This window comes from Neofelis nebulosa, chromosome 2 (assembly GCF_028018385.1).
Source record: "Neofelis nebulosa isolate mNeoNeb1 chromosome 2, mNeoNeb1.pri, whole genome shotgun sequence".
In the NCBI taxonomy this organism is placed as follows: domain Eukaryota; kingdom Metazoa; phylum Chordata; class Mammalia; order Carnivora; family Felidae; genus Neofelis; species Neofelis nebulosa.
Genome location: NC_080783.1, coordinates 38271068 through 38283156, shown reverse-complemented (window position 1 = coordinate 38283156; position 12089 = coordinate 38271068). Strand labels below are relative to the sequence as shown.

The 12089-nt window shown below is 45.6% G+C and overlaps 1 protein-coding gene across 10 annotated transcripts in view; it reads right to left on the bottom strand.

Annotated features, from left to right (window-relative positions):
* The window catches only part of ANKRD44 (ankyrin repeat domain 44), a 348903-nt gene extending 339202 nt beyond the window's left edge, over positions 1-9701 (bottom strand). For all 10 annotated transcript variants that reach the window (XM_058710350.1, XM_058710333.1, XM_058710356.1 and 7 more), the window contains exon 1: positions 9260-9701. In XM_058710350.1, coding sequence (XP_058566333.1) covers positions 9260-9286 — 27 coding nt within the window. In that variant the 5' untranslated portion in view covers positions 9287-9701. The remainder of the gene's footprint in view (positions 1-9259) is intronic.
* Positions 9702-12089: the final 2388 nt, after the last annotated feature.

Sequence of the window (12089 nt, the reverse complement as noted above, 5' to 3'; positions counted from 1 at the left end):
GGGTGGCGCAGTCGGTTAAGCGTCCGACTTCAGCCAGGTCACGATCTCGCGGTCTGTGAGTTCGAGCCCCGCATCAGGCTCTGGGCTGATGGCTCGGAGCCTGGAGCCTGTTTCCGATTCTGTGTCTCCCTCTCTCTCTGCCCCTCCCCCGTTCATGCTCTGTCTCTCTCTGTCCCAAAAATAAATAAAAAACATTAAAAAAAAAAAAAAATTTAAAAAAAAAAGATAAAATATATGGTATAAGGGATATGTACCATGGAGAGGAAATAAAGAAAGGAGACCAGAAATATGGCATAGGCAGTTTATACAGCATGGTCAGGAAAGGACTCACTGAAAAGGTAACATTTGAGTAAAGATCTGAAAGGGGTGGGCATGTGGATCTCTAGGGCAGATGCTCACAGGCAGCAGGAACGTCAAGGGAGGACAGGAGGAGACATGGCCGGATAGGTGAGTGGAGGAGACCTGGAGGATGCCACTCTGTGACTTCAGCTTTTCCTCGGTGTGACGTGGGAGGATTTGAGGAGAGAAATGACACGATCTGAGCATCAGAATTCCCTCACTCTGATGGCTATGTTGAGAGTCAGGTGTCAAGGCTGGATGAGTGCGTCCAGTCAGAAGGCTGCTGGAATAGTCTACGTGGTGGTTTGGCCAGGTGGTAAAAAGTAGGATACAGAGCTAAGAGGATTTTTATTGTACTGGAGTATAATATAGATTTTAAAAACACAAAAATAAAAATTTTAAAGGGTTTTAAAAGAAATACGAATTCTGACATTTTCTTTCCCAAACTCAATAAGCCATCTTGCTCAGCCCTGGGGCAAAAGCACACCTGGCTTTGGGAGGCTACTGTTTAACAATAACGGGTTAGTTGACAGGTCCCAGTTTACCTGAATCTCTACCTGGCTTTCTGTTATGACACTTCTCCTGTGCTCACTTCCTATCTTTCTCTTCATCTTGCCAGGCTTACATCGCAAAACAAGCTTCCTCCATCGACTGGGTACATCTACACATACAGAGTTGTTGACTGCATGTAGGAATTCCCTCCCTGAGAAATTCTGTGGTCACTGTGTCAACCGAATCCATTATCTGGGTCCAACAGTTGGGAAATGGACTTGTTAGACCCAAATGTTATTATGGAGTTCAATAAAACAGGATTACGGGAAAACCCAGGCCATCTGCTAAAGCAAATGAGAAAGACTAAAGTAGGCATGAGCTCAGCACAGCTCACAATAGACAAACACGGGGTTGTGCGCCCCTCCCTGAAACCTTATACTACTTCTAGAAGTATGCTAGAAGATGCCATTCTTGGGGAAAGGACCCCTGACCTGTAGGCAGAACGTGGGGTATATTTCTCAGACCTGGTCAACTCTACTGGCCACCACCACCCTGGGAGGGTAAGGGAAAAGGTAGGGGAGAGAACAGAAGTTCATGGAAGGCAGATACGTTTCAAACCAGATTCCCAAAGTTGAGAAGAGGTATCTGGGGCATTCTCTTAGAATGTTAGAGCTTGAAAGAATGCAGAGGATTCTTCACCCATGAAATCCCATTTTACAAAGAAACTAAGGCCAGGATTTGCCCAAAGCCATGTAAGTATTAGAAAAAGAACCATGAGGAGGTGCCAGGGTGGCTCAGTCAGTTAAGCGTCAGACTTCAGCTCAGGTCATGATCTCATGGTTGGTGAGTTCGAGCCCCACATCAGGCTCTGTGCTGACAGCTCAGAGCCTGGAGCCTGCTTCAGATTCTGTGCCTCCCTCTCTCTCTCTCTGCCCCTCCTCTGCTCACGCTGTCTCTCTCTTTCTCAAAAATAAATAAACATAAAAAAAAAAAAAAAGAAAAGAACCATGAGGAAAATCCAGGTCTTCTGATTCCCAATCTAGTGTTAAATAAACAAAAGCAATTTAATACAAAACGCTTTTTTCTTTTTTAACATTGAAACCTTTGAGACAGATTGAAACTGTGGGGAAATTTTGTATATCTAGGCCTCAGATGTTCCTACAAATCTCTTTAGTTTTACCAAGAGCTCTGGAGGCTCCCCTGGGGCAAAATGGTCTCCTGGTATTAAAGATCTCTTAGAAAGTTCCACTGGGGTGCTTATGACTCACAAGGGTGAGAGTGGGGGAATTACAGATACATGAAGACCAAGAAATACAAGCAAGCATTGACTTAGCAAAGCCTGAAATAACCCAAAAGTGGACTATATATTTCTTACTTACTTGGTCCAATTAACAGGGTGCTAGATAAATTTTCAGTTTCAAAGGGGGAGACAATAAAAAGATTCTTAAAAATTATGAATATCATAATAAAAGACTAGAGTCATGATCATTAATTTCAACCTCTTGGGCTACCAACTCTTTTACAGACTTGAACACTGATGAGAGAAAATACCTCTGAAATCAAGTAGAAGGTAAATATGTTGGTAAGAGGGTGCTAATGGAGTAATCAATAAAAGTGATGCTCTATAAAATAAACAATCTTGGATTATCTATCAAATAGGGGGAAGGGGGAAGGTGGAAGGTAGCCACAGGGCAGGAATCAGTTCCTAAACCACTGACATCGGTTACAACCTTCTTTTGGAATCTAACTTAACTTTCTGACTTTATTGCCTAGAAAGCTAAATTGGAGCTCATCTGCGAATACACCCTCCATGGCCACATCTGTGAAGAAGACTACAGCACAAACTGTGTGCAACAAAGGGACTGAGTCACAGAGAGAGAGGGAGGAGCCAAGACACCTGAAAGACATCCAGTCCAACCTCTTCATTTTACAAATAAGAACTGGAGGCCCACAGAGGTTAATCTGACCTGCCATGGTTTGGCTAACAACATAGGCCACCTCTCCCTTATCTTATACTCATAGCAAACACTGACAGTCAGTTGTTACATTTCCCCCCATCCCTTGCTGCAAGAGCCAGAGCGCTTCTGCAACCCCTCAACCAACTGGTCAGAACTGATGTATGAAATGGAAGCCATTTTCCAATTCTGGACTTGCATAAGGTTAAAAAACAATGTTTGTAATACCTGCTCCAGTGTAAACGCGACTCGAAAGGGAGCAACTGGTCTACTAGTCACTAATTCACCTACTGTCAAGCCTGAGGTGAACAAACACAGTCTATGTAGTGTGACCATGTGTCCAGATTTACTTGGGACAGTCCTGGTTCACACCTATTTTCCCAGCTTAATATTTATTAATACACCCATCATTCTCAAAGCTGCCTCAGAATGAATAAAAATGACATGATCATCCAAATTCTACGTAACACTTAATCATCTACAATAATTATAAACATTTGTTTTCTGAGAACATGATGTCAGGAAAAGAACACTGAATCAGTTACCAATAGGTTTCTCATACAAAAGGGCTTTCAAATAATATTAAATGCAAATAATCTTTGAAAGGGCTTTAGGGATCGCTACTGCCACCAATCTCTTATATATTAAGTTTCAGTATGGAATCTTCTTTGAGGAAAACAAAAAGGAGAGCCAGAGGGAGCGCCTGGCTGGCTCAGTCGGTAGAGCATGTGACTCTTGATCTCAGGGTAGGGAGTTCAAAGACTCTACTTTAGTATTTTTAATCAAAAAAAAAAAATTTTTTTTTTAAATCTTTATTCATTTTTGAGAGAGAGACAGAGTGTGAGCAGGGGAGGGGCAGAGAGAGAGGGAGACACAGAATCCGAAGCAGGCTCCATCCAGGCCCTGAACTGTCAGCACACAGCCCAATGTGTGGCTCGAACCCACGAATCGTGAGATCATGACCTGAGCCGAAGTCGGATGCTCAACCGACTGAGCCACCCAGGCACCCCTTTTTAATTTTTTTTTAATGTTTATTTATTTTTGAGACAGAAAGAGAGAAACAGAGTGCAGGTGGGGGAGGGGCTGAGAGAGAGGGAGACCGAATCCTAAGCAGGCTCCAGGCTGTGAGCTTTCAGCACAGAGCCTGGTTGAGGGCTCAGACTCACAAACTGTGAGATCATGACCTGAGCTGAAGTCGATGCTTAACCAACCGAGACACCGAGACACCCAGGCACCCTGAAAGAGCTTACTTAAAAAAAAAAAAAAAAAGGAGAGCCATAGCTTTACAAAGTTTTAAAACCACAGGACTATCAGATCTCTCTAGCTCCTCCCTATTTTTTAAAAATTATTTCATGTTGTACTTCAGCCTATAAAAAAAAATCATATTATATTGTTGAAATAGAAGTCTTTTTAAAGAATAGCTCAGTCCTGTTTCTGGCACAAACAAATGTGCTTTTTGGAGTTTATATTTACTCTCTGTTTAGAGAAAAAGAGGAAGTAAAAGCTGAAATCTTTAAAAAAAAAAAAAAAAAGTACGTGCTGCTGGGTTTACACTAGAGCAGCCAGTCATTTATTTAAGAGAAGCATAAATTCAGTTTATTTGGAAAAGTCACTGGTCTAGAGAGCAGAATTGTTAGCTTTGTGCTCAAGAGAAAGATACTGATATTATCATGCAGAAAGTTAAAATTTTTATCTGGCTACTTAGAAGACTAGAAGTTTCCTTCTATATCAAGATGTCAGGAGGACTTCTGAGTACAGAGAATGCAGATGGTTTTAACTGTTTCTTTTTGCTAATCTAGCTTTCTGATTTTCCTACAATGATCATAGTTTATTTATTAATGACCAAGAAAAAATTCCCCAAGCTACCAATCAACAGGTCATTCGCCAGGGTGGAGAGGTGGAGAAGCTAACAGGGTAAGCCAGGTCCAAGGCTGCTGGGAGGAGAGGCCTCAGAGGAGCTCCTAACTCTGACAGAACTAGGTCTGGCCCCAAGAGCTAGGTGGAGTGCAGGGAGTAGGGCTAGCCCAGTGGCTTCCTGCTAAATAAGAGCAGGCATCCAGAAGTCCTACTACCGCATAGACCTTCTGACTATTAAAAGTATAGCCTTGCGGTTAAAGCCCCACCTGTGCAATCAGTGTGCCAGGGTAGGACACAGAGCTCAATCACTTAGTGTGTGTATGACCTTGAACAAGTCAATTAGCCTATTTCTGTTTTCTCATCTATAAAATAGGAATCACACTGCCACCTACCTCCTAGCATGGCATGAGGATTAAGAGGCGTGATTCATGGCAGGGCTCAGCATACAAGAAGATCACAATAAATGTAAGCCATTATTAGGTCTCTGCCAGGAAACACCAGTCCTCAAGTGCACTCCCCAAATCATGTGACTGGATCCCAAAACAACTAAAGAAGGGTCCAAAGAATAAAGCCTTTCTTTTCCTTTCATCTTTGCTGAGGGCAGGGCTGCAGCATAGTGCCTGCTATAGACCCAGTGCCCTAGGGAGCGACAGAAGGATGGGAGCAGCCTATAAAATACACATGTCCCAAGGCCCCACACTACGAGCTAGAAATCAAAGTTACAGGATTTCTAGTTTCTTGCCACTGCCACGGCTGCCAGCCACTGCCTTTGGCAAGGACATGGGTGACTCAAGTGTGAGCTAGGACTTGGCAAGGGGACACCTAGCCAGAAGGCCTCCAGGCAGGAAGCTCCATAAAGGGCCACCTGCTGAAACAGTTTGTCTACAGGCAGCCCTCGAGATGGAGGTGACATTCTGCTGTCACTAGCAAATTCAGGTAAGAATAGTGAACATTTCAAAGGTCCAAAACAACTTACCATTCTGGCTTCATAACTTTGAAAAACATTGGGGTTTTTTTTTTTTTGGGGGGGGGGGGCAGGGTGGTGAGGAGGGAATCAGAGGCAGGCTGAAGATATGACCAGACACTTAAAATCACGAGAGTACCTTAACTAGACATAAAGAGCAGCCCCAAAAGCTCAATAGCAAATAAAATTTCAAGGAGTTTCATGGCTCTCTTGAGCTAAAAGGCACTACATTTGTATGAAATAGAACTTTCTTTCCCAAACTTAAAATTACCTCGCTTTATCAAAGATATAAAGAAACCTTCTAATGTCCTTCTAGGAGGAAACAATTACATTAGTATATTAATTACATAGGTGAGTGTGTTCTATGCTGCTGATCCTGGTTTGCCTAGAATTTTCCCAGTGTTAGTACTGAAAGTCCCACATCCTGGGAAACCCCTCCGTTGGCAAACCAGGATCCTTGGTCCCCCGAACACTGCAAGAAAAATGGTATGTGTTGTGTGAAGAGGAAAACAGAAGAGACACGGTTACAAATGCAGAAGTGCTAAATGTTAAGTTTGTTTGTAGCAACAGCTCTCAGTTCCTTCTCATAGTAAAAAAAAAAAGAAAGAAAGAAAAGTAATTTAAATTAAAAAAACAAAAACAAAACTAAAAATCACACTTGCCTGTCCCCTTTTAAAACTCTCCCAAAACAGAGTTCAGAAAAGATGTCTCCTCCTGGTGCATGACTGAGGTGCCAGTGTAGGCTGACTGTAGAGGTGGGGACTCCCATCAACCCAATAAGCTCCTCCACCCCACTCCAGCAGGACAGGAAATGTCATCTTACATTCTTTCTTTTAGGCACATTTGAAAACAAACCAAGACAGCTTGTGATTCAGGTTATCAACAAGACTGTGTCAGGGAAATCAGGATATCAAGCTAAAAATCCAAAAGCCATGGCAAAAATCAAGAATCACCTCACAAATAGGGCATTAAAAGGTGAGGGAGGGGGGCACCTAGGTGGCTCAGTCGGTTAAGCATCCGACTTCGGCTCAGGTCATGATTTCGCGGTCTGTGAGTTCAAGCCCCATGTCAGGCTCTGTGCTGACAGCTCAGAGCCTGGAGCCTGTTTCAGATTCTGTGTCTCCCTCTCTCTCTGACCTGCCCCCGTTCGTGCTGTCTCTCCCTGTCTCAAAAATAAATAAACGTTAAAAAAATAAAAAATAAAAAAAAAAAAGGTGAGGGAGGAATTGAGAAGTGATTGTTTTACCAGCAGCAAAATGGAGAGTTAGGTGCTCTTCTACAAACTCTAAGGCAGAGACTCAGAGCAGGCAGCCCCCTACCCAAACGATGGAGCAAAACTCTTGCTAAGTACGGATTTAAGCAAAGGGTTTTTAAGCCTTGATGAGGTTAGGAACCAGCGTCTAAGAATTTAGTTTCAAACTGAAAGGTAAGACTATATAAGGCAAGAAAGATCACACACTTCCTGGACTTGAAGCCACGCAGAAACCTTTATTGCTCACGACTCCACCCAGCCCAGACCACCTCCTCACCCGGCCTTCTTTTGGCCGTGTCCCAAAATGGGCTGGCAATTCTTAGATGCTCCTGAATCTTAAACTCCTTAGACCCCTTTGATGCATTTGGAGATGGAATCAAATGCAGGTTACATGACTTTTTTTCTCCATAACGATACTAGTTTCTTTGGGGAAGGGAGGAGATGTATTCCAAAACATTTTAAAAGACAAACATCTTTGAAAGTCCTACTCTGATAAGTCCTGAAGAATAACTTCCTTTCTAAGACCAAGAAATACACTTTCCCCTACTGTCGATCTTGAGTTAGGAGCAGATAACTTCTTGTAACCCTTTTAACACACCCAATGAAAAGACGGAGGTGTCTTACAACCACTAGCAAAAAGCACAGAAGCCTGGAAGGCAGGAGACAGGAGTTAGTTTCAGCAATACAGGCCAACAGCTGTGGTCCTTCAAGATCCCACGCTTCACTTCTTCAGATCTCAGTTTCTTCATTTAAAAAAATGAAGGACTGTCTTTAGCATCTCTTCCAACTCTAAAGTTCTCTGTGAAATTCTGTTGCGTATGTGATAATAATAATGTCCATTAGATTCATTTTTTGTACTTGAAGACTTAGGAATTAAGAGACAAGTATAGTAACTTGGACCAGCAAAGATGACACGACCAAAACAGACTAAAACTGGAAGATTGAAAAAAAAACAAATGTCTAACAGTTGTCAAAGTATGTGACTAAAAGGTGGAGAGAATCCTAATATCAACTTACACTTTAAATACTCTGGAACCAAAGGGAACAAGTAGATTCATCACAATTGCCAGCTGTTCTTCCTGCTAAATTTAAGGCTAACATGAGTTTTAACTCAGTGATCTCTCCTCCACAGAAAGAAAAAAAAAATGCCTGTAAATACTTAAGGAAAACAAACCAGAAATGTGACTCTCAAAGATATGAAAGCAAATCATTCTGGTGATTGATTGCATCTAAATGTCCTGGCTGGATTCTAACTGGGGACAGCAAAGCAACAAATGCAACCCCTTCAAGATGTATGAGATGTTAAATATCAAGAAATGGCATGTTTGATAGGGTGTCAAAGTCAAGATTGACTCTGTGCCAACCAGGACCCCAAGCAGTGTTCATTTCACTATCCATAAATAAATGGCAGAAGGAAAAAAAAACAAGCTGTCTCCTTTTTTCGTGAAAGGAGCTGCAGAGTTCTATCATGCAACTTGGCTGTGCGCCTATGAGTGTCAATATCCTAAGAGCAGCAAAGTCTGCAAAGGTGGGGTGTTTCCATTCCCCAGACCTGCAGCAAGGACTGTCAACCGAGTCAGCAAATAACCTCACTTCTCCAAACCAGCACTCCAGAGCTGCCCTGTGCGGTGTCTGAGCCAGGAAAGCAACAAAACTGACACACACAGGCACAGAGAGGGTGGTTCACCGCTGTGAGTGGAGCCCCGGGACTTCTCCTCCTGGGACAGACCGGCCAGAACCAAAAGCGCCGTCTCCAAGGGACCCCATCGCGCACCACGCACACACAACCTCTGGTCTACAAAAGAGGAAGTCAGGCTGTCATGTCAAACGGATAAAGACAGCTCGACCACACAAGAGCCGCGGTCTGGGCCGGTCTCTGGCTTGGCTCGGCCAGGGTCCCAGGCTGCGATCCTTTCTCCCTCTCCATACACCTCCCTCCTTCCCGCGGCGCGGACGAGCCTCCCGGCCGCCGGCACCGGCTGCCGGAGCCCACGCTGCGCAGCACGGTAGGAGCCGGAGGAGCACCTCGAGCCTCCCCTCCCCCTGCCCAGCCCGGGCCCGCGGACAGCGCACACCCGCGCTCATCTACGCACACCAGTGCACACCCGCAGAGCAGCACCCCGGCTGCGCCTGGCGCCCGCCGGCCCCTTCCCCAGCCCCCCGGCGCGCCGCGGGCACCGAGCGGGGCGCGCAGTTCCGACGGCCCAGGGCGGGGACGGCGCAGGGCAGGAGAGCCGCAGCCGCCGGCTTTCGGAGCAGCCGGCGGCCGCACACACTCCTCCCCTTCGCCGCGAGTAAACAGCTCGCGGGCGCGCTCCGCGCCGCGCCCCCATCCCCCCGCCGGGGCTCCGCGCCGCCCCGCGCCCGCGCGTCCCGCCCGCCCGCGCCGCCGCCCCCTACCTGGTCGGTGAGTTTGAGCACTGCCATTCTTCCGCTCCTTCGCGCGCACACACATACAGGTCCCGGGTCCGCAGATGTCACGCCAGGAGCCGGGGAAGCGGAAGGGATTGCCAGGGGAAGGGAAAAAAATCTGGCTCCCGAATTTGACAGCCCTCCCCCTGCTCCTCCTCCGCCGCCTCCTCCTCCCGCCGAGAGGCTGACACTGGCTAGTGGGGTTTGCAGCCGAGCCCGCCCGCCTTTATACAGGAAGTACCGGCTGCTGCCAGCCGGGCCGCCACTGACATCACCGCGCGCTGCCTCGCCGCCTGGGCCGACGCTGCCTCCTGCCGCCCGCAGCCGGGCCTCGCAGCCCGCGGCCCCCAGAGCTCGCCTGCGCCAGCGCCCGGCGCGCCGTGGGGCCAGACTGCCGCCTGCTTTCCGCGCCTGCACACTGCGCCCCGGCGTGCCGGCCCCACTGCCCTGCGGCGCCAAGGGCGTGCGCGGTTACTGAAGCCCCCCCTCCCGCCCTGGGGCTGAGCGTGGCCCTGCCTAGCCGCATCTCATACCCACGTACATTCACGGACACAACCTGATGAGCGAGCCCGGTGGACACACCCGGAGGCGCAAGAAAGGCTGCTACTCACAGGCCACCAACTTTAACTTGAGAGACTGGGGCAGTCTCACTTCTCCTAAACCTCTCCCTCTAATTCGGAACCAGAATACCCAACACTCCAAATTATCCCACCTCGGTCCGGGGTTGTGGTTCTGGGGCTTTCTTTGTTTAATGGGGGGAGGCCTTGGTCACATTGTCATTCCTTAGCGAGTGTTCGTCACTTAGGAGGTGGGGGACAGGGTCTTTAGCCCTTCCACCTTGTTCTCCAGTTACCTTCCAGCTGGACACACACAAAACCCCCACGGTTAAGTTCAAACACTGGGTTTTGACTTGGGGAGATGGAGGGTAGAGCAGAGTTACTGGAAAAGAAAAGAAAATTAATGGAGCTTTTGAGTGTTTTCACCAGTCCTGACTCATTCATTTCTACAAAATCCAGTTACCATGCTCTTCCACAAATAGAAGATTCGGCTGTCAAAAGCATGGGATACAAATACAATGGTAATATACATAAATCATGGTAAGTGTTGATACTTCTGGAATTTGTAGCAAATATTTTTTCATTCAACAACTATGTACTGTCTACTTTGTACCACATACCAGCTAGGCACAATATGAAAGGCAGGGAGCATAAACAGGGAAGATACTTAGTCTTAGTAGGTGTCCTGCATAAACCACATAGTCACAGCTAAGGAGTCTAATCATAAACTGATAAGGGATCACGGAGGGGGGGGGGGCTGTTTCTAAAGGAATCCAGGACAAAGGAATCAGACCAGACTGGTGGGTGAGGGCAAGCTTCCCTGAGAAAGTGACAAGAGTTGAGATTCTGAAGAAGGGAGGTAAGTAGGCAAGTGGGTGGGGTACTGCTCCCAGGTGGCCCTATGTGCCCCTGGCATACCATAGAGCAAACCTGCATTGAACAGCAAACCAGTGCTTGAGTTCTGGGTTAAGACCAAATAACCACCCTTCATTCATTCATAAAGCAAATACGGATTCTTCCTCCTACTTTTAGAGCCTCTCCAAAGATTCCATGTGGGAGAGGCGAGAAGGGAGGGGTAGCATTTGCTTAGCATCCTCATCTAACCATGAAGTTGTGACTCAGATCATACAGGCTAAGGAACTAAGAAAACACGCCCCTGGCTCCCACTCCTCCATCTTCAGGAATGCTCAGAGACAGAATGCTTTTCTCAAGTCCTCCTTCAAACACAAAATAAATTGCATTTGTTATATCTGTGGGGCAGTTCTTCACCACTGTTGTTGGTATTTGTATTTCCTAATATCATCCTGCATGGCTTTGTAAGTAAACTGATTAGGACACAGAATTCTCTACTTAAAAACACAGGGTGCCTGGGTGGCTCAGTTGGTTAAGCGTCCAACTCTTGGTTTCAGCTCAGGTCATGATCTCCCGGTTTCATGAGTTTGAGCCTTGCATGGAGCGTGCTTGGGATTCTCTCTCCCTCTCTCTCCTCCCCTCACCCTGCTTATACTGTCTCTGTCTCTCTCAAAACTAAATTAAAAAAAAATTTTTTTTTTAAAACATAGCCATCTTTCAGAAAAGGGATAACAAATGATTTTATTTAGCAAATACGCGCAATATCCACTTTGGTTCATCATGGCCAGGCCTATACATAATTTCTTTGGGCCCAATTTGAAAGGAGAAGGGAGCTTTTCTCAACCCTATCAGACCCATCACCTCCTTTTGCAACTATTATTTTTAGTACTCCCTTTACTATCCTGAAATGAAATTCATAGACACTATTCACTGCCTGTGCACATTTCCCAAGAAGTCAATATAATGCTCTAATTATATAGTAGAGGAAAAATAAAAGGGAAATAATTTATAATTAATTTTGTATTAGAAGACAAAAAATAGTAAGATGCTTATACTTGTATGTATAACCATTGTGAATGAGAAAACTGTAAGTGCAGACCAATATGAATGTGTTGTAGTAACAACTCAAATATTAAAATTGATGTTATCAGAAGTGACATGATTTTGTGAAAGGCTGAACAGTTTTTGGTCCAGTTCCAAACAAAATAAAGAGAAAAGGGTTGGGCTAAATTTATTGATATGGGTGCACTTACCATAAAGCCTGGATTTGATGTGTTAGTTCATACACTGAAAGTGACTCTAACGATTTAATTGGTTAGCTAAAAGATAGACCCATTGGTAGTCTATATTCAATGAGATTGAGATGCCAAAATGTCCCTGGTATAATGTAGAGGAAAAAATCCAAAGGT